This window comes from Marmota monax, unplaced genomic scaffold, assembly GCF_021218885.2.
Source record: "Marmota monax isolate L192 unplaced genomic scaffold, Marmota_monax_Labrador192_F-V1.1 WCK01_AAM20220418_F8-fsc00138, whole genome shotgun sequence".
Classification (NCBI taxonomy): Eukaryota; Metazoa; Chordata; class Mammalia; order Rodentia; family Sciuridae; genus Marmota; species Marmota monax.
In genome coordinates, this window is record NW_026692763.1 from 1,762,835 (window position 1) to 1,785,209 (window position 22,375).

The window sequence follows — 22,375 nt, forward strand, 5'->3', positions numbered from 1 at the left end:
TATAATTATTTTTTTTACCATTTCCAAAAAGCAAATTCATCTTCAAAGGAAGATTTGCTAGCCTTGGAGATATTTAAAAGAACTGAATGCAAGGTGGGGAAAAAAAAAGGAACTCCAAAGATGGTGAGCAAATATTGCATCATTTACATAAATACATTATCTGTTTTCCTTAGGGATGAGATAATATTCTTTTGAATATATATGTTATGTCTGTTGAAAGAACTACCCTAGTTGTACTACCCTAGAATCCATAACTCCTTAATTAACTGAAAATTTCCAAATAAACAAAAAGAAAAAACTAAGTTTCAGAGCCAAATTGGCTATTCTGTTCATCAGTATCTGGCCTTGAAAAAATTTCTTACCTTTAAAAACTCGAATTCTGGGCTGGGGTTGTAGTTCAGTGGTACACTGCTTGCCTACCACATGTGAGGCACTGGCTTCGATCCTCAGTACCACATAAAAATAAATATAATAAAAAGTAATAAAAGTTTTTTTTAAAAAAAATTCTAATTCTTCTCTCCCAGATAAAACTACCAATGAACTTCATAATGCATCAACCCTGAAAAACCTTAACTGCTTTCCAATCTTATTTCTAAGTTTTTCATTAAAAGTTTATCCAAACTTTAGATTTAGATGATTGACTAAAAACTATACTCTACACCCTGCTATAAAATTGGCTTAAGTTTAATTTTTTAAAAATATTTATTTTAGTTATAGGTTGACACTATACCTTTATTTTATTTTTGTGTGGTGCTGAGGATTGAACCCAGTGCCTCATGCATGCTAGGTGAGCACTCTACCTCTGAGCCACAACCCCAGCTCCTTGAGTTTAATTTTTAATACAAATTCTTACAGGAAATTATAAAAACCTCTTAATTTCTATAACTAGGAGAATAAATTTCTAGGTATCTTCCCATTAACTACACCTGTTCTTGTTTTAACTAACAAACACCATTTATAGGTATCATGGCAATATCTATATAGCTACAAAAATGACAAAATTAAGTTTTCATTAGACCTAGTTTCATAGCTGTATTAAGATTTTTTTAAAATCATAAAATAAGCCTTAGTAGTTGAATTTAATTAACTGTAAAAAGACAAATCATCCAATCACAGATGAATGGGTCTTAACGGACAGTAGGAGAAAAAAATAATCACAGGTAATAGAGATACTGGATATTTAAAGACTTAAAAGTATAAGCTGATTATAACTCATATTATAAAAGCCATGCCTTAAGTTTCCATATCACGTAACAGTAAAAATCATTCTTACTATTAAGACTCTCAAGGAACCAAATACCTGTAACACAGAAATTCCTAAGAATTCCCATTTATATGGGCAAGGCCCTGGATTCAATCCTTAAGACCCCAGAACAAAACAACAACAACAAATCCCAAATATAAGAGTTAATTCTATGGGAAAATACCAGTATCTGTTGTTTGTGGTGCTCATATCGAGCAAAGAAACACCACCCCGTTACTAACCTACTATGTCACTACATGAGTCACTTTAAAACAAGATTTTCCTCCTTTGTTTAAAAACAAGACAACCCTATACCAAGCAACACATGGTAAGGTACAAGTTTAGACAACTTCACTTTCAGTAGAAAACACTTGACAGCACTTGAACAAAGCATGTTATTGCTGGGAGTGGTGGTTCACACCTAAAATACCAGTGACTACAGGAGGCTGAGGCAGGAAGATCTCAAGTTCAAGACCAGCCTAGGCAACTTAGTGAGACCCTGTCTCAAACTAAAAAATAAAAAGAGTTGTCTGGCCCAGCTGACCAGTGACCTGCCGACCCTCTGACCCATCCCGTCCCTGTTATAAAGAAATTGCTTCAGCAGCTCCAGCTAGAGACTGAGCTCTACTGCGTGAAGGTTCCCAGGCAGCTACAGACATGAAACAATTCTGTCCACAGAATGCTCAACATGATCCCCTGCTGACTAAATATCTTCAAGTACAAATCCCTTTAGATCTCAGAAAGTCTGTTCCTTTTTGTAGTCAAATGAATCTTACTGAGGTTTCCCAAACCACTGTTCAAGAACCAGTGAATATTCGAGAGATAAATTTGAAGACTATACAAAAAGCTTCCTTATAACACATGTGCCATAATATAATCTTCTACTTTTCAGTCTTTAACATCTACCTCTCTGAATTTTCATGAATTTCTATTTCACAAGAGTAATTATTTTATATACACTGGCAACAACATACAATAAAATACTTAGTATAAAAAATAATAAAAAATAAAAAAGACTGGGGTCACGGTAGCTCAATGGTAGAGTGCCCTAAGTACAATCCCCTGTACTATCAAAAAAAAAAAAAGTATATTAAATGTATATTATTGTTCTAGAGTTTCAGTGTCATTCTCACCTTAAAATTTCTGGATCCTCCACAAAAACTTTCAGAGGGTATACCCCTGCCTGTTGTTAATAATAAACATTTGTACTAAGAAAAGGAAGGCCATATTTGTTTTCCAATGGGGGGATGCTGGGGATTTTTAAGCTCTATTTTTGCCTCTGACCCAAGCAACTGAATATGCATATTATTCAGAGAGTGAGATACTAAGGTTATCATACCATTAAACACATAATAAATGCTTTTTATCAGTGGTTTAAGATCTTATTAGATACAATTGTCAACACTGTAAAACAGACCATCTAAAACTATTCATGGTTGGTATAACTTCAGTTGTAATGTTTAACATCCTTGATGAATGACTCCCAGATGAATTTTATCATTAGGGCTTCCTGACATCTTGCATTCCACTTAATATCACTTTGTCCTCTAAAAACCTTTATATCACAAATTTGAGAGGAAGTAGAATTTTTGCATTTAAAAACCAAAATATTCTTTGTGAATGATATACTTCACAAATAATGAAAAATATAAAATTAGCATATTTGGGGGATAATTTTAATTTTGGCCAATAAATTTGGAGACAGAGTTTTTACTTGAAATACAATTGATTATCCTGTATCCTTATCTCTAAAATAGTGACATTATTCACATGGCCACAGTTTTAAATCTTGACTGATGTGGCAAGGAAAAAAAAACATCATTGGTCCATGTTGCATAGTTAGAAGCCAATCTGAGCCCTAGATAACCTCCATTTCTTTCTTTTTTTCTTTTTTTGATTCTGGGGACTGAATAGATTAAATCCAGAGGTGTTCTACCACTGAGCCACATCCTTAGTCCTTTTCATTTTTTATTTTGAGACAGGATCTCACTAAGTTGCTTAGGGCCTCACTAAGTTAATAAGGCTACTCAAACTTGTGATCCTCCTGCCTCAGCCTCACAAGTCAGAAGCATTACAGGTATAGACCACAACATTTGGCTGGACAACCTCAACTTCTTCATCCTCAAAAATCATATGCTGTACTATGTAAAAATAACAACTTAAAAAATTTAAAAGGGCCAGGTTATATGCCAAGCATCTCATCATAACTCTGGAGTTCCATCAAATTTTCATTTATGCTAACTGGACTTTATGTGATGGGTAGAGAATAAACATGAATAAAAATGTTATAGTGCATATAATTTTACCTGTCATTCCACTTAACAAGTGCATGTAACAAAGTAATAATGAGAAACTGAGTTCTAGACAGCCTAGTTCAGGCAGTCTCATTTACAGAGCTGTATGTGCTTAAAATCACATACGTTATTCCTCATGGGTGATTTGTGGGATTTTTTTAAAGGGGAATTTTTACTAGATTTGATTTTTGCCTAATATGCTCACTTTAGAGCTCTGCTAAGGTACGACTTTGCTGTATCTCATTTGGTCTTCATAAAAACTCTTTGAATTAGAGTACAACTGGTAGCCCCCTTTCAGAGAGGAAGAAACACAGATTATGCAACTTGCTTGGCAGAGACAGGTTTCCAACTTAGTTCAGTTCGGATTCCAGAGCACCAACACTTAACTACTATGCTGTATTGCAATATTATATACCCATTTTCCAGAGAGGAATGGGAAGCTTAGAAAGATTAAGCAAACTTGTCAAATATTAAACTGCTAGCAAGTTTCTATTCTAGTATTTAAACTCTGTTTTCAAGTTCCTTGGCAACAACAAATTGAATGAAGTAAGAAATGGTAACAAGAGAATTGAAATGTGAAAAAAAATACAGTGTCCACAAACAGGCTACCCATTAGATAACTCTGGGTCACAGACATACTCTATTTGGCTCTCAAGTTCTTTAAAACTGCATTAGTTGTTAAGATTGACAGAGTTTGACAATAGCTTTTCCAAACATACTCTTGCTACCACACAGTGATTAAGACAGAAAGCCATATAGTTGCTTTCCCCAGGCTCTCTTACAACTAGAGGGAACCATGAAACCTAGTTCCTAGGAATGGTGAAATAGCCACTGCTGACACTGCACCTCTAACACCCTTCTTTAATAATTTTTTTTAGTTGTAGATGAATGCAATACTTTTATTTTATTTGTTTATTTTTATGTGGTGCTAAAGATCGAAGCCAATGCTGCACACATGCTAGGCAAGCACTCTACCACTGAGCTACAACCTCCAGCCCCATACAATACCCTTCTTTTATGTGGAAATAAGCATAAAGATGGGAATCCAAATTAATGGCAGAAAGGTAATGAACTTGTATCTTGCAAGAGCTGAGGGTAGAGAGCTTCCCTAGCATGGGTAAAGACCCATGTTTAATCCCCACACTGAAAGAAAAGAACATGGATTCTTGTGGTTTAAACTTGGTCTTTTGTCACTTTTTGCCAAAATTATTCCCAGCCAATTCAGCTGCCAACATTTAAAAAAAAATAAGGAGATTTTATATCATCTGAATACTAGTGTATCTTAAAATAATAAGAGTTTCTGGCAACACTGTGTCTACACTGAGTCACAAATGACAGCCCTTAAAGATAGGACTCATAGCCTTCAATTTACCACAGGTGTTCTCTGGCCAACTTTACTAATTAGATCAACTGCCTAAGCCCATAAATGTGTGACTTTCTGAATTATGCCTCAATTTAAGTCTGGTCTAGAACCCATGGGTCTATTTAGACACAGCTCCCAGGCCACCAAGACATGCAGCTGACCCACTGGTCCTTAGAGCAGAGTGGAGGCCTGCGTGGGTTAGAGTAGGAGCAGGAAGCCCTGCACCACAGCACTGAGCCCACCATGTTGACAATGGCGGGCTAATGCACTACAGGCCCCACAATGGTGAGCAAGGGGAGGGCAAGCCAACCTGTCGCCCCAAGAGGTGTGGCCTGGGTATGGTGCAGAGACCTGCTGCAGAAGCCTGCTCCATGCAGTGCTGGAGCCCTGGAATCCACTGATCCCAACCTGTTGGGAAACTGCCATTGCAGATAAGTTGGTGAGAAGATGGAAGTGGGAGAGACCTGAATGGAAGTTCAGACAATAGGGTTAGTTAGTACTTTTATAAATTCTAATTGCATGATTTTGGACTAATAGCATTGGTACTTTTTTCAGACCCTGATTAGCATTAGTTTGGACCAACAGCAATTGACCCAAGTGTTATGTAAACCCTTAGACACTGAGACAGAAATCCAGGCACTGTTCTGTTCCTGTTTCTATTTTTCAATAAATCCTACTCTTATACTCATTCATCCTGTCTGTAGATTTCATTCTTTGAACTCTCAAGAACCAAGAGAGAAGAAATTGAGGGTAAGTTGCTGGGGTCTGCTACAACACTTGAGGGCATAGTGAGCCATTAAGAGCTGCAACAGTTCTAGGCTGCAGAGGCCTACAGCTTATGCAGATCCCACCTGCCAGGAGAAGCAAAGAAACTCTGGTTTCAATTTAAGTGCATAGTGTTCCAGAAACTCACCAATTACAACAAAAAGGACGTAGAACAAGGTTTTTACTGTAACAAAGGTCTCTAGAAGCTGCCCAAGAGCAATTCTGAGCTTTATCCTTTGAGCCAAACTCTGAAAATTATTTTAACAGTAAAAGAAGTTATAGTAGTCAATTTTCTAATTGAAATTCTATAAACCCCTACAAAGCAATATTATAAAATAAACTATAGAATTCCAATAGTAATCAAAAGTCCAAGTAATTTCCTAGAATTCTTACATAGAAGTGTCAAGGAAAGGTGGGGCGCGGGATGTTATTCAGTGGTAGAGTGTTTGCTTGGGCAAGATCCAGCACCACAAAAATAAAATAAAGAAATAACAAGGAGACATAAAACTATAGCCTCCTAAATCCTCCAAACAAGATAATGGGGTTGTGATTTTGTAATCTTAGCAAAGAAAGTTTGTACCACCACTGTACTTTCCTGGTAAAAGTTTAGGATTCTGGTACTCAATGTCACTGAGCCAGAATTTCACAAAAACTTTTTTTACACACACAAAAAAGAATGTCACAGGTGAGGAACGATGTTTTGGGGCATTTCAAGGTGGTTGTTGTATAGGACAGCTAAAAACCAGACTTACTGCAAGCAAAAAATGATGTACCTGTCTCAACTGCCAGACTATTTCTTGTCAGTTCTATAGAAAAATAGAGTCAAATTATTTGAAAATCGTTCAGTTGTACCCACTGAGTATTAAAATGGGAATTCATATGCATCTCTCTCTATCTAAAATGTATTTTGATCACTTTAATGGTAGCTACAGGTAATCACAAAGAAAAGTCCTATCTTCAAATGTACATCATTGCACATCATTATAAAGATGGTTTCACCAATTTCAATCCAGGGTATACTGTGTACCATTTCTTATAAGTAACATTTCTTTTTTGTTGTTTTTGTTTGTTTGTTTTGGTGCTGGGGATTAAACATGGGGGCTGGGTGCATACTAAACACATACTCTATTATTGAGCTATATTCTCAGACCTGAGAAAAGTCTTATATTTCAAATATATACTGACACAATTTAGTAAAGAGCAAAATATATCACCTATAATAAATACACACTAAAGCCAAGCTATTATATATATTTATTTTAATTAAGTAGTGCATGTAATACTGTGTAGAAAGCACAGAAATAAGTCTATATAACAGTAGTAATCACTGAATCACTCCTTATGCAACAGTGTCAGACACTGTACTAAGCATTCACTTAGTTCGTTCATGAAACCCAACAATAATCCTGTAAAAATAGGTTATTAAAATTCACCCCAATTAGAGTAGGGGCAGAACAGAGCCGCCGCCCGCGCCCGGAACAGGCCCAGTGACCTGCCGGCGTGGTAGTCACGACACTCCAATTGGAGTAAGGAGAGAGCAGAGCCGCCGCCTGCGCATGCAAGGTGGGCAGACCGCCGCCCGACCCTGCAAGGGAGACTTTTCAACTATACAAGAGCAATATAAATATATAGGGGAAAAAAACATTTCAAAAACACAACAGTTTCACCAAGCAGAAAGAAACGCAAGCAGTATGAAAAGACAAGGAAAGAAAGGAACACAAGCAATGCAGGTCAACTCAACTTTAGAAGAGGTAACAGCTGCAGCAGATGGAATGTCAGATAAAGAATTCAGGATATACATGCTTCAGATGATCTGGAGTATCAAGGAAGACATTAGACAGCAAAATCAGACAATGAAAGATCACTTCGACAATGAATTACACAAACAAATCCAGGAAGCAAAGGATCAACTATACAGGGAAATAGAGGTTATAAAAAACAAACAAACAGAAATCCTAGAAATGCAGGAAGCAATAAACCAACTTAAAAACTCAATGGAGAATACTACCAGCAGAGTAGAACACTTAGAAGATAGAACATCAGACAATGAAGACAAAGTATTTCAACTGGAAAAGAACATAGACAGCTCAGCAAGACTGTTAAGAAACCATGAGCAGAACATCCAAGAAATATGGGATAACATTAAGAGACCAAACTTAAGAGTCATTGGGATACAGGAAGGTACAGAACTCCAAACCAAAGGAATGAGCAATCTAGAGCTAGTAAATGAATTCAGCAAAGTGGCAGGATATAAAATCAACATGCATAAATCAAAGGCATTCCTGTATATCAGCGACAAATCCTCTGAAATGGAAATGAGGACAACCACTCCATTCACAATATCTTCAAAAAAAATAAAATACTTGGGAATCAACCTAACAAAAGAGGTGAAAGACTTATACAATGAAAACTACAGAACCCTAAAGAGAGAAATAGAAGAAGATCTTAGAAGATGGAAAAATATACCCTGTTCATGGATAGGCAGAACTAACATCATCAAAATGGCGATATTACCAAAAGTTCTCTATAGGTTTAATGCAATGCCAATCAAAATCCCAACGGCATTTCTTGTAGAAATACAGAAAGCAATCATGAAATTCATATGGAAAAATAAATGACCCAGAATAGCAAAAACAATGCTAAGCAGGAAGTGTGAATCAGGCAGTATAGCGATACCAGACTTCAAACTATACTACAGAGCAATAGTAACAAAAACAGCATGGTACTGGTACCAAAACAGGCGGGTGGACCAATGGTACAGAATAGAGGACACAGAAACCAATCCACAAAACTACAACTATCTTATATTTGATAAAGGGGCTAAAAGCATGCAATGGAGGAAGGATAGCATCTTCAACAAATGGTGCTGGGAAAACTGGAAATCCATATGCAACAAAATGAAACTGAATCCCTTTCTCTCACCATGCACAAAAGTGAATTCAAAATGGATCAAGGAGCTTGCTATCAAATCAGAGACACGCCGTCTGATAGAAGAAAAAGTTGGCTACGATCTACATACGGTGGGGTCGGGCTCCAAATTCCTCAATAGGACACCCATAGCACAAAAGTTAATAACTAGAATCAACAAATGGGACTTACTCAAACTAAAAAGTTTTTTCTCAGCAAAAAAAACAATAAGAGAGGTAAATAGGGAGCCTACACCCTGGGAACAAATCTTTACTCCTCACACTTCAGATAGAGCCCTAATATCCAGAGTATACAAAGAACTCAAAAAATTAGACGATAAGAAAACAAACAACCCAATCAACAAATGGGCCAAGGACCTGAACAGACACTTCTCAGAAGAGGACATACAGTCAATCAACAAGTACATGAAAAAATGCTCACCATCTCTAGCTGTCAGAGAAATGCAAATCAAAACCACCCTAAGATACCATCTCCAGTAAGATTGGCAGCCATTATGAAGTCAAACAATAACAAGTGCTGGCGAGGATGTGGGGAAAAGGGTACACTTGTACATTGCTGGTGGGACTGCAGATTGGTGCAGCCAATTTGGAAAGCAGTATGGAGATTTCTTGGAAAGCTGGGAATGGAGCCACCATTTGACCCAGCTATTCCCCTTCTCGGTCTATTCCCTAAAGACCTAAAAAGAGCATGCTACAGGGACACTGCTACATCGATGGTCATAGCAGCTCAATTCACAATAGCAAGACTGTGGAACCAACCTAGATGCCCTTCAATAGATGAATGGATAAAAAAAATGTGGCATTTATACACAATGGAGTATTACTCTGCATTAAAAAATGACAAAATCATAGAATTTGCAGGGAAATGGATGGCATTAGAGCAGATTATGCTAAGTGAAGCTAGCCAATCCCTAAAAAACAAATGCCAAATGTCTTCTTTGATATAAGGAGAGTAACTAAGAACAGAGTAGGGACGAAGAGCAGGAGAAGAAGATTAACATTAAACAGGGATGAGAGGTGGGAGGGAAAGGGAGAGAGAAGGGGAAATTGCATGGAAATGGAAGGAGACCCTCAGGGTTATACAAAAGTACATACAAGAGGAAGTGAGGGGAAAGGGAAAAATAATACAAGGGGGAGAAATGAATGACAGTAGAGGGGGTAGAGAGAGAAGAGGGGAGGGGAGGGGAGGGGAGGAGGGATAGTAGAGGATAGGAAAGGCAGCAGAATACAACAGACACTAGTATGGCAATATGTAAATCAATGGATGTGTAACTGATGTAATTCTGCAATCTGTATATGGGGTAAAAATGGGAGTTCATAACCCACTTGAATCAAAGTGTGAAATATGATATATCAAGAAATTTGTAATGTTTTGAACAACCAACAATAAAAAATTAAAAAAATAAAATAAAATTATCACTTTGGAAGGCTGAGGCAGGATAATCTCAAGTTCAAAGCCAGCCTCATCAACTTAGCGAGGCCCTAAGCAACTTAGCAAGTTGTCTCAAAAAAAAAAAAAAAAAATACACACACACACACACACACAGGGGGGGGGGCAGGTTGCGGGGATATGGCTCAGTGGTTAAGTGCCCCTGGGTTCAGTCCCTGATACAAAAAATTGATCCCTGATACAAAAAAATTGACCCCACTTTACAGATAAGGAAACTGAGGCTTAGTAAGATTAGTTTGTTCAAAGTCATATACCTAGTAAGTGGTAGAACTGAGATTTTAACTGGGATTTTAACTCCAGAATCTGGCTCCAAGGCCTAAAAGCAATTAACCATGATTTTATAGTACAGCCTACTTCCTAAAGAATGAGTACTAAAGATATACAATCATTATTAAATTGGCTAGAGTGGGAAACTCTCCTTTTGGGTCTGAATTTGGCAAGACAGAAATGTATATAGCGATGGTCTCTATACAAAACACTTTATTCTTCAGTAATAAGAAAGATTTTAAAACTTTTTTTAAAAAAAGTCTTAGGGTCAAACTGTGCACTCAAAACATCTTGATAAATGAATAAAAGTAAACTTATATGATCTCAAAAAAAAGATTTAGAAGCATTAAAAAACTTGATTATTTCATTATCATTGTCACATAGCCTACCGATCTTGAAATTCTGCTCTTAATTTCCAAAATGTTATTTCACAAAGTCGGTAATAAATCAAGTAGGCAATAAACAAAAATAAGAAAGAGAACTTTCTTAATTTTAGGGGTTAAGAAATAGCTGTGAAAAAAAAAAAACTATGTTACAGGACATTTTCTCAACTACTGACCTATAAGTTTTCAAATAACATTTTTTGTCTATTTGAATAATTTCCAAAGGCAACTGCCATTCAATTTTTTCCTTTGTCTTTCACTTTAAATCTATATATGACCTAATTCTATAATATTTTGCTTTGGTGATAGATACCACTTTAAGGTTGTAAACCCTAAACATACACAATAAATTATCACTTTGGAAGGCTGAGGCAAGATGATCTTTTTAAAAAACAAGTTTCACTTTGGAGTCCACATAACCATTCTAACTAGAGACTCATTACCATGATTACTTTAGAAATATGAGCCACAAAGTACAGAATAAAAAGATTAAAAACCAGGGGGGCTGGGGATACAGTAGTATAATATATGCCTAGTATGTATGAGGCCCTGGGTTTTATCCCCCAGCACCACAAGAACAAAAAAAGAAACAAACAAACAAAAAAGAAAGAAAGAAAAATCAGGAGAGAAACTTCAACATATCTGCAGTATAAATAAAGAACAGAACCTCAACCATCCAATTTTATAAATCACATATTCAAAATAAGGCAATTTATTTTTAAAACAGTAGACTATACTAACAGTTTAAATAATAAAGTCATGTACATACTAGAAACTGAATAACAAATTTGCAAATGAAAGTATTAGAGTTCCTTAACTCTATTAAGAGGGGAGAAAAACTATGAGTGAAAAAAAAAAAAAAAAGTAGAAGCCTAGGAGTTGTTAAAACAAAGTCTTCCTTTCAGTGTCTCAGTCATCTGAAAAAAGACAACTGAAAAGAAACCAAAGATCAATTTGGAGACCAACATTCTAACCTTCAGCCAACTTGTATTCTGAACAAGCTCATCAATGAAGAAGTCCAAATCATCCTAGTGTCTTTAAGTTTTCATTTTGGAACCACAACTATAATTTTCTGTAAGACAATTTCAAGAACACAAAAAGACTTCTCAAGATTTTTAATAAAAATTCTCTTTATTTTTTATAATCTATATCCTATAGATTAAAATGCCAAAAAAATGGGGTTTGAATGGAAATATCCTGAGATTATTTTCTTTCTCCTAAAAGCCCTAGATTTAATTTTCGAGATTGTATATCATGAAAGAAATAGGAAAGTATTAGAGTTCCTGGATTTTGTTTTAGCTGCACTTTGCCTAGTTAAGACTTCCTTTTCAGTCAATACAGTTTTAAGTTTAACAGAAACCCACAGAATCAGTAATAAAAATACTGAATTGAGAAAGCTACAGTTTGTATAAACAGATAAAGAAGATGAATCACTATAGTGTGTTCAAAAAAAACTTAGTGTAATTTTTTTCAGTACTCTTTATAGTAAGAAATATGGTGTCTCTATTTTCTGATAGGATTCAGTAATAAAAACTGTAATCAAAATGCAACCAAAGTCTGAACCAAAGACCTCTTGTTATATCACATATGAGTTCATTCAGTTGCTTTGGAAATGCATCTTCTAAGAGCTGCATTCAATTTCAACTGCCAACTGCTTGGAATAGCTGGATTAGACAGATCATTCTTCTCACCTATTGTTTCCTTGTACAAAGATATATTTAAACCCATGAATACATTCAGTGTCTTTGGATTCTCCATATTTAAAAAAAATATCTGGCAATTTCTGTTCTATTTTGTCACATGTTTCATGGCCTCAATCATTAAAAACACCAATGCATTTAGTCTATGCTCTGATTATACAAATTAAGGTGACCACTTGTAATGATCTGTCCTATTATATATCAAATATTCAATAAATTAATATGCTGCTAAGCATGGACTATTAAAATGATAAACTCAGAGGGAAAGGAATATTTTAAATATTTATTTTTTAGTTTCAGGTGGACACATATCTTTATTTTACATTTATGTGGTGCTAAAGATGGAACCCAGTGCCTCATGCATGCTAAGCAAGCACTCTATCAATGAGCCACAACCCCATCCCTGGGAAGGAAATTTTTAAAGATCACAGTTGCATTAATCGTTCTGTGTGGAATTCCAGAGTCATTATAAAATTATAAAATATTTTGCCATGGAGACTGGGAACTGGAACAGATATTTTCTAACTTAAAAAAATGAAATCATGGGGTTGGGTTATGGCTGAGCGGTAGAGCGCTCGCCTCGAACATCAAGGCCCTGGGTTCGATCCTCAACACCACATAAAAATAAATAAATAAAATAAAGTTATTTAAAAATAAACAAATAAAATAGGGGCATTCTCTCCATATACAACTACAAAATTTTTTTTAAAAAATGAAGTCATTATCAAGTAAAAATTTTTTTAAAGAAAGAATAAAGTTAAAGACAAACTAAATTCTCAAATAGGTTATCCATTTGAATTACATTGTCATAAAGGAAATATCTTCTCCATCAAATCTGGGTTATAATTTTTAAGATTGCTTAATAACTAAATAGGAACTCTAAATCACCATTGTTATAAAAATATCTAATACTTTGTGAATGCAGGCTTATTTGGTGCCCCAGGCATGGGGCATCCTTTTATTTAATGCATCCTTTTATTTAATGCATAGAACATTTCCATGAAAGAAGTACTGCTATTAACCCTATTTTGCAGATGAACCAAAAAAAAAAAAAAAAAAAAAGCACAGAGCAGTTAAGTGGTCTAAGACTAGAAAATTATAAAGCCAGGATTCAGATGCAGGCATTTTCCAGATCCTACCCTTTTGAATACTATACTAGACTGCTTCACATGACCACAGGTATTTTTGAAGGCCAAAGAAGAGAAAAATGAAAATACTTTTAAGGCTTCCCAATTCTCACATGGCCTATATTAGAATAATTGGTAGTTATTATTTTTATTCTAAGTCATGATCACCTTCTGAAACCCCAGCCTAGATGCCCTTTGGAAGATGAATAAAGAAAATGTGCCATATATGTATACACTCACACACACACACACACACACACACACACACACACAAAATGGAATATTATTCAGTATTAAGAGATAATAAAATCATGACATGCGCAAGTAAATGGATGGATTTGGTGAATATAATGCTAAGTGAAGTTAGCCAATCCCAAAAAACCATATGCCGAATGTTTTCTCTGATTTAAGGATGCTTATTCATAATATGGTGGTGGGGGTGTGGAAGGATTAGATGAACTCTAGATAGGGCAAAGGGGAAAAGGAGTATTGGGGTAGAAAAGACAGTGGAATGAGATGAACATTATTACTCTCAGTACATGTATGAAGGCACAAATGGTGTGACTCTACTTTGTGTACAACCAGAGATATGAAAAATTGGGCTCTATATGTGTAATATGAATTGAAATGCATTCTGCTGTCATATATAACAAATTAGAATGAAAAAAAGAATCAATGGACTTCCTTATAGATTAAGATAATAGTTATAAGATGCTGATATGTAGTTTAATTCTTGCCTGAGATAATGCAATATATTAATCATGAAGAAAGGACTCTCCTAAATTATTGAAGTTTCTATAAGTGTCTGAGAATAGTAGGATAATCATTGTTCCAATCATCAAGTTGCAAGGGAGATGGCTTCCTTTATCTTAAATGTAGTTTCTTATATTCCCTTATCTGGCTGCAGCAGTAAAAAAGAAGTAGTGGTGGTAGTGGTGGTGGTTGTTTCATTTTCTTTAAGTGGGAGAAGCTTTACAAATGAGAGAAAATACAGGTGAGGAGCAAGGTAATAAATACTAACAGAATTTCCAAAGACAGAAGCTTTGGTACCTACCATGTCTTAGACAACAAAATCATCCTGTGGGGAAAAAAAATGGCTTCCAATTGTGAATGGAAATGAAAGGGATTAATATCTAAAAATTTTTTAAATAATCTTTAATTTTCCTAGTTATGAAGATATTTTGCAATTCCATCTTTTCTAGTTAGTCTGTTCCATACTCCTTCTCTGTTATCCTCTCAGAACTAAAGTCTTCCCATTTACACATTTGGTTTGTGCCTCTCCTACTGTACTCAGCATACTAGGTTTTTGATTACACAAGCTTAGTTTATAGCTGTTTTCTCCACTGACTTTTAAGTTCTAAGCAACGATAATGATGGCCTATCACATCCCACAATATCTGAGAAGATATAATGCTGAACTGAATTTCTCAAGCAGCAAAGAACCAGCAGCAAAACAACAAACTTGCAGTGATTCAAACTGTAACAGGGCAAACATGAGCTAAATTATTAAAAAAAATGGAATCAAACCACACATAAACTCAGACTCTAATTCTAAAACAGAGAAGTTAGTTTAGTCTAATAGTTGCTCTCTGACTGTGGCAACCAAAGTTTAAACCCCAGCTCTGCCACTCTTACCTGAATTACACTGTCATTCATCTAGACATCTCCCTGAGAACCAGTTTTTCTTCATCTGTAAAACGGGAACAATAATAATGTAGTACTCTTTCAAATAGATGTGATGCCTATTTAAATCCAGTGTATACTGTACAGCAAACACTTAAAATGTGATAACTATTACTAAAAGTTATACTTTAAGGTTTCACAAATTTTAACAAAGCCTCTTTAAAGATAAGCCAAAAGAACATATATACTCTGTATTCAAGGTGAAAGTAAAGCTACAATATTAAAAGTCAGATGAAATTATTTTTACTTCTCCGCCCCATTTTCTATATTTTACGTGACATTAGCACTATACTGCTTGTGATTTTCAGTCTATATGATGTCATTTTTTAGTCCTGGGCCTTCAGTTTATATTTAAGAATGCTTCCCTCCCTCCTGCTACTCACCCCTAATCCTCTGCTGATAAGGCCCTTTACTCTTGAAGGCCCAATCAGAAGTTCTTACTGGTCTTCTCTTTCTTCTTCAAGGCTTATCTATCTGTGGTAACTACACTGAAATTTAATACTTGTTTAATGTCAATCTTTTCACTTCCACTCTAAATTTCTTGAGGCCAGGGACTAACTGGCTGCTGGAGCCCCAGTAGTAGCATAAATAAATAAATAGCCTCAAACTAAACTATGATGAAGAATGCAAAAAAGCATCAAGTAACTTTTTTAAAAAACTGAATCCAACAAACTCCATAAAAACATGGGCTAGAACATAGTCCTACCTCTCCCTAGCATATTTCTAAGCATATTCTTTCCCATTCAATAAATTAAATATTTCTCCCTGTCCTTTAGGAAATCTAGGGAACCAGGGGATCTTTCACTACATTTCAGAGCCAAGAGCATTTCACTAGAACTTCCCTTGACAAACAAGAAAATGAGGGGCACTGTGATCAGCAGCTATGTTACTCAGATGAACAAGAAAATGCAGGGCAGTTTGTGAAAATATTTGAAAAGAATTTAGAGCTGAGAACTAAAAGAAAACTGATGAAATTACCTGCATCTAATAACACTCATTAAATATTTGCTGATGAATAAGATTCTTACTGTCTTTTCCAGGTGCACCTTGTCTCTACAATATTTCAGGTAGATAAAGGGTCTTATCAACAATCTTTTTTTTTTCTGTCGGAAATAATTTTCCTGTAACAGCTAGGTTTTTTTAATTTTTTTAATATTTATTTTTTAGTTTTCGGTGGACACAACATCTTTTTTTTATTTTTATGTGGTGCTGAGGATCGAACCCAATGTCCTGCGCATGCCAGGCGAATGCACTACCACTTGAGCCACATCCCCAGCCCAACAACTAGGTTTTTTGAATGAATGAATAAAATATAGGAATACAAGAAAGTCTATAAGATGCCAGACAGTGTTGTAGCCAACATGACAGCAGGTACTTAATGAAAAAAAAAAAAAAAGTAAAGTTATAAGCTTCTGGAACCAGGGGTAATATTTAATGGTGCTACATAAAAAGGCAGTGCTGCACAGTGTCATTTCAGACTCATCATAATCTAGACTCTCCTACCCACATAAAGCCAGAAAGAAAAGATCAGAGACCTAAAGATACCTTTTGAATGCCAAAGGCGCATTCTTCCTTTGGACATTCCAGGCAGTCATTCAAATTTTAAAATTTAAGCTAGTTTAAGTTTAATTTCCATCCATGCAATTTAATAAGTAGTAAGAAATACATGCTAAATTAACTAAATCCCTGTACAAATAGCAATAGAACTTCAATGGAACATACCACAGCTTGTTACCAAATTTACTATTTCAGAGGTAGAGTTACACATCATTAGAAAAAAAATGAGTGATCACTTCATAAAATGAACTATGTTGTTAAAATAAATGTAATGCAATCAAATTAATTTCAGATGATTAAAGTAAGAGAAAAATAATTTCCAACATAACAGCAAAAAGTTAATATTTTTAGTATACAAGGAAATCAATATGGAAAAAAATATGCACCTATAGAGAACCCTGGGCAAAACATAAGGACAATTATCAAAGCAAGGAATATAAAATATACAATAATAAACTTTTGTTTTGACACAGGGTCTTTTTTCTTTGTTTCCCAGCCTTGTCTTGAACTTGTAGACTCAAGTAATCCTCTTGTCTCAGTAGCTGGGACTACAGGCATGTGCCTCCTTGCATGGCTAATAGGAAATGTTTGAAAAAAACAAATGGTTAACCTCTAATTTAAAAATATATATATATGTTAAAACAACAATAAAATACTAGTAGTTAAAAGAAGGAATTCTTAAGTCAGATTCCACACCTATAACCTTAGTCAATTCATTTACTTCTCTGAGCCTTGATTCTCCTTATAAAATAGAAATAATAGGGCTGGAGATGTAACTCACTAGTACAGCATGTGCTTAAAATGTGTAAGGCCCTGGGTTCAATCTCTAGCACAAAGAGAGAGAGAGAGTCAGAAGAGAATCAGAGAGTGAGAGAGAGATAGATAATAACAATACATACCCCACAGGAGTGATGTAGAAATTAATAACAATGAATGTACTATAGTTGGTTAAGGGGATTAGGAGGTTACTTGGTAGTAGAGTACTTGCCTAGCATATGAAAAAACTCTCAGCACAATTTCTAATATACAATATGTGTCTAATAAATAATAACTATTATTATGATAAAGAAAATAGATGAGGAGGAGGATATTTAGGGCTTAAAAGGGTACAGTGAACTATTTTTATATACTGGTTGTAAAGAAAAATGATTCAACCTTTCTAGAGGACAGCAGCATGTATCAAAAGTCTTAAAAGTGGTCACATCCTTTGGGCATCTGGGATGTTTCTCTATGCTTAAAAACAGTGAAAATAAAAAACGTTGCTAAATGGGCTAGGGTTGTGGCTCAGTGGTAGAGCGCTCCCCTAGTATGTGCAAGGCCCTGGGTTCATTCCCCAGTACCACATAAAAATAAATAAATTATATAAAGGTATTGTGTCCAATTACAACTAAAAAAATAAATAGTAAAAAAAAAGAAAGAAAACATTGCTAAATATGACAATATTCATTGGACCATCCTTTGACTACTTTTGAGCCTTCAGGATACAAACATATGCAGACAGACCCAATCCTTGACTTAAAGTTTAGCTGAGGAGATAAGCAATCAACCATCAAGTACAACAAAGAGATAAGAGCCACCATGGGTAGTATAGGGTGCTATGGTGCACATAGAAGGAGCACCTACCATGGTCTGGGGGTGGAGTCAGGGAAGCTTCCCAGAAGAAGTGACATTTAAGCTGAGACCTGAAGGATGAGTAGGAATTAGTTAGGTAAAGAGATGAAGGACAAGTGTTCCAGGTAAAGGGAACAGCATGTGCAAAAGCCTAGAAACCAAAGGGAGCATGGCATGTCAGCTTAACTGTGAGCAGTGTGCAATGCAGGGACTTGGGAAAAGACAAGGCTGAAGAGGTAAGTAAGCAAGGTTAGCTCATTCAAGGTCTCACTACCAAAACTTTTATTGGAAACTTTATCCTAAGAGTAACAAAAATTGAATTAAAAAGAAAATTGTAATAAATGTAAAAATTAATATTCATAACATATCAAGAGGTTATAAAAATTTTTTAAAATGAACAAATAGCTCACAAAAAGGAAATACAGGGTTGAAATAAAAGCTGCATAACTAAGTTTACTAAAAATCACTGAATTGTACATTTATTAAACAGATACATTTTAAATTTGTAAATTTTACCTCAATAAATTTACCATTTTTAAAAGTTAACATAAATGCCCACAAATATCTGAAAAATATCAATCTACCTAATAATAAAACACAAAACTATTCTCAAAAATTAATAATGATTAAAAGTGAAATGAGAATATTCAGCAATAATAAGGTCAGGATAAATGAGCATTTTTACACTATGTTGGTTTGAATAAATGTTAATTGGAATAATCTTTTCAGAAAGCATAAATACATAACAGAAGTCTTAAAACTGTTTATTCTAAGTGATCCAGTAATTGCATTTCTTGAAATCTTAATAAATGTTCCAAACTGCAGTCAAATATTTATGCCTAGGACTGGGGATATAGCTCAATTGTTCAAGTGCTTGCCTTGTATGCATAAGGCCCTGGGCACCAATATATATATTTATTTTAAATTATAGTTTTTTTTAAATACACAATAGTGGAATGCATTACACTCATTATTACCCCTAATACATATATATTTATGCCCAATGATGTTCACTGCAACATAATTTGTAATAGAAAAAAGAACGGGAAAATAGCTAGATTCCCACCAATAACACAGTGGTTAGAATAAGTCATAAAATAACTACTCAATGCAGCCATTTAAATGATAGGGCCAAGTATCTATGATATATACCAATGTTTAATTTCAAAAAAATATGAAATTATATATACAGCAGCATTTCATCTTTATAAAATATAATGAAACTTTTTTTTAATATCTCTTTTCTGTATTCCCAAATTTCCTACAATGGTCTTGTATTATTCCTTGAGTTTATGCAAGTTTCTTAAGCAATGTTGAAAAAAAAAAACCAAAAGCATCACTTTGGAGTATTTTACACTTCATGGAAATCAATTTCATGTTTCCCTTAGTTTTATTTTCTCTAGTTAGGGAGAGAAATGTGGCCAATCTGATCATATATAACTCGATAATATCTTGTCATCAGGAAATAAGATATGTGCAAATGAATTTACCAACTAATTGAAGTATGCTTTTTTTTTTTTTTTTTTTTTTTTTTGAGACACAGACTTACTTGCCTAGGTTGCCCAGGCTAGCCTCAAACTCTCTATCCTCCTGCTTCAACTTCTCCAATAGCTGGGAATACAGGCATCCACCATTGGAACCAGGTGAAGCATGTACCCCCAAATACCAAAACTGCTGAAACTTAGATGGGCATCTATTTAAAAATATTCTACACTCAATCCTGATTGCTTAAATCAAAAAATATATAAGCCTTCTTATGATATTCAGAACTACCAGGTCCTAGAGAGACATCTGTCCCTACATTAAGTAGCAAAGAATTACAATTTTTTTCCTTATACCAGCCATGGTTTTTCCTTCCTCCCTTGCTGTCAAACCATCAATTATTATTTCCCAACATTATAGGAGCCTGCCTTTTGCAGTACATATAATCTTTCATTCCTAATTTGCTGTTGATCTTATAAGAGTAATGAAACTAAATATCCAAGTTTACAAGAATTCTATATAAACTCACAGCTAGTAGGTTCCAAATAAGGGTATTGCCTAAAAATTATTTGTAAAGACTTAGATGATTCTGCTCTAGGCTGTTAATGTCGCAATATAAATGAACTACAATCAGTGTGAGTTCTTGATTGTTATCTCGTCTTGTTCCTTTACTCAATTGGCAGACTAGACTCAGGATCAGAAATTGCATATGCTGTTTGTCTTATCACAACATGGAAAGAGAGTGCCCAGGAACCAAAAAACTTATTCTAGTGCAGGTTCTTACCCAAACAGTTTTATAATCTTCAGTATTTTTAAACTTGGTACCTGTCCATTGTAAGGCTGCTCTAGAATTAAATCACACACACACCCACCCACCCACCCACACACAACATTCTGTGAAGTATAAGGCACTACTCAAAAGTAAAAGATTATTATAGTATTATATTGTTGATGTGATTTTGGATTAATACAAGAATCAATTTATAAAATTCATATCAGATTGGAGGACTGGGGGAAATGTTGGCCAAAAAGTTGAAGTTTAAGTTATGAGAAATAAGTTCTAGAGATGAATTACATTGCATGGTGTCTATAGGTATTAATAATGTTTTGTACACTTGAAAATTACTAAAATAGAATTTAAATGTTCTCATCACCAAAAAAAGATAAATATATGTGATGGATATGTTCATTAGCTTCACTTAATTATTCTAAAATGTACACATACTTGAGACATATGGTACATCATACACGCAATCACAATTTTTGTCATTAAAAAAATAATTTTTTTTACTGGCAAGGATGTGAAGAAAGGGGAATTCTCATATACGGTTGGTGGGAATGTAAAGTAGTGAAGCCATGATGGAAAACCAGCAAGGAGGTTCTTCAAAAAACTAGCAACTGATCTGTCATATGATCCAGCAATCCCACTACTAGGTGTATATCTAAAGAAAATGAAATCAGTATATTGAAGAAATATCTGCACAAACATTTATTGCAACACTATTCACAATAGCCAAGATATAGAATCCACCTAGGTGTTCGTTAATAAATGAAGGAATAAAGAATATGTTATATATACACAACAGAACATTATTCAGCTAAAAAAAAGAATAAAATTCTGTCATTTGCAGCAACAGGATGAAACTGAAGACATTATGTTAAATAAAATAAGTTAAGCACAGAAAGACAAAGATGTCATGTTCTCACTTATATAAAGGAAACTTAAAAAGTGGATCTCCTGCAAGTTGAAAGAAGAGTGATTACCAGAATCTGGGAAAGGGGAATTGGGATATGATGGTTAATAGGAACAGGGGTGCAGATGGATATGAGGAATACCTTTTAATATTCTATAACACAGTAGGATAATTATGGCTGACAATAATTCATTGTATATTTCAAAATAGCTAGCAGAGAGGATTCTGAATGTTCCCAACACAAAGAAATAATAAATTTCTGAGGTAATATATATGCTAATTATCCTAATTTGATCATTACTCATTGTATATGTGTTCCAAATAATCACACTATACCCATAAATATGCAAAATTATATGTCAATTAAAAATAAAAATATAAAAAATAAAAAATTTGTAAAAGTCAAAAACAAATTACCAAAATGAAATTCATACAAGAACAGAGGGAGAGGGCTGGGGCTGTAGCTCAGTGGCAGAGCGCTTGCCTCGCATGTGTGAGGTACTGATTAGATCCTCAGCACCACATAAAAAAAATTAATAAACAATGATATTTAAAAAAAAGAATAGAGGGAGAGAATTTGTTGGTGGTGTTCTTGGGGACTGAACCCAGGGCTACTCATATGCTATGCACACACTCTTACCATAAGCTACACACCACCACTACCCCCACCCAGAGAATTCTTAAATTGCTTCTATTAATTAGGAAACATCTAGTTTCTAGGAAGAACAATAAATCCCAACAGTTGGCATCTCTGATTCCCCCACCCCTATATTCAATCAGTCCATAACTCCTTTGAGTCTTTCCCATAATCATGGTATCTGTCCCTTTC

The 22,375-nt window shown here is 34.8% G+C and overlaps 1 protein-coding gene across 4 annotated transcripts in view; it reads right to left on the reverse strand.

Annotated features, from left to right (window-relative positions):
- Ssh2 (slingshot protein phosphatase 2) overlaps positions 1–22,375 on the reverse strand; it is a 262,197-nt gene that overhangs the window by 235,627 nt on the left and 4,195 nt on the right. The window contains exon 1 of one of the 4 annotated variants that reach the window (XM_058580064.1): positions 15,155–17,071. The exons of the other annotated variants lie outside the window; for them this stretch is intronic. Within the exon in view, the coding sequence (XP_058436047.1) occupies positions 15,155–15,175 (21 nt within the window). The 5' untranslated portion in view covers positions 15,176–17,071. Of the gene's footprint in view, positions 1–15,154; positions 17,072–22,375 lie in introns of those variants that run through there. 4 annotated transcript variants of the gene reach the window in all.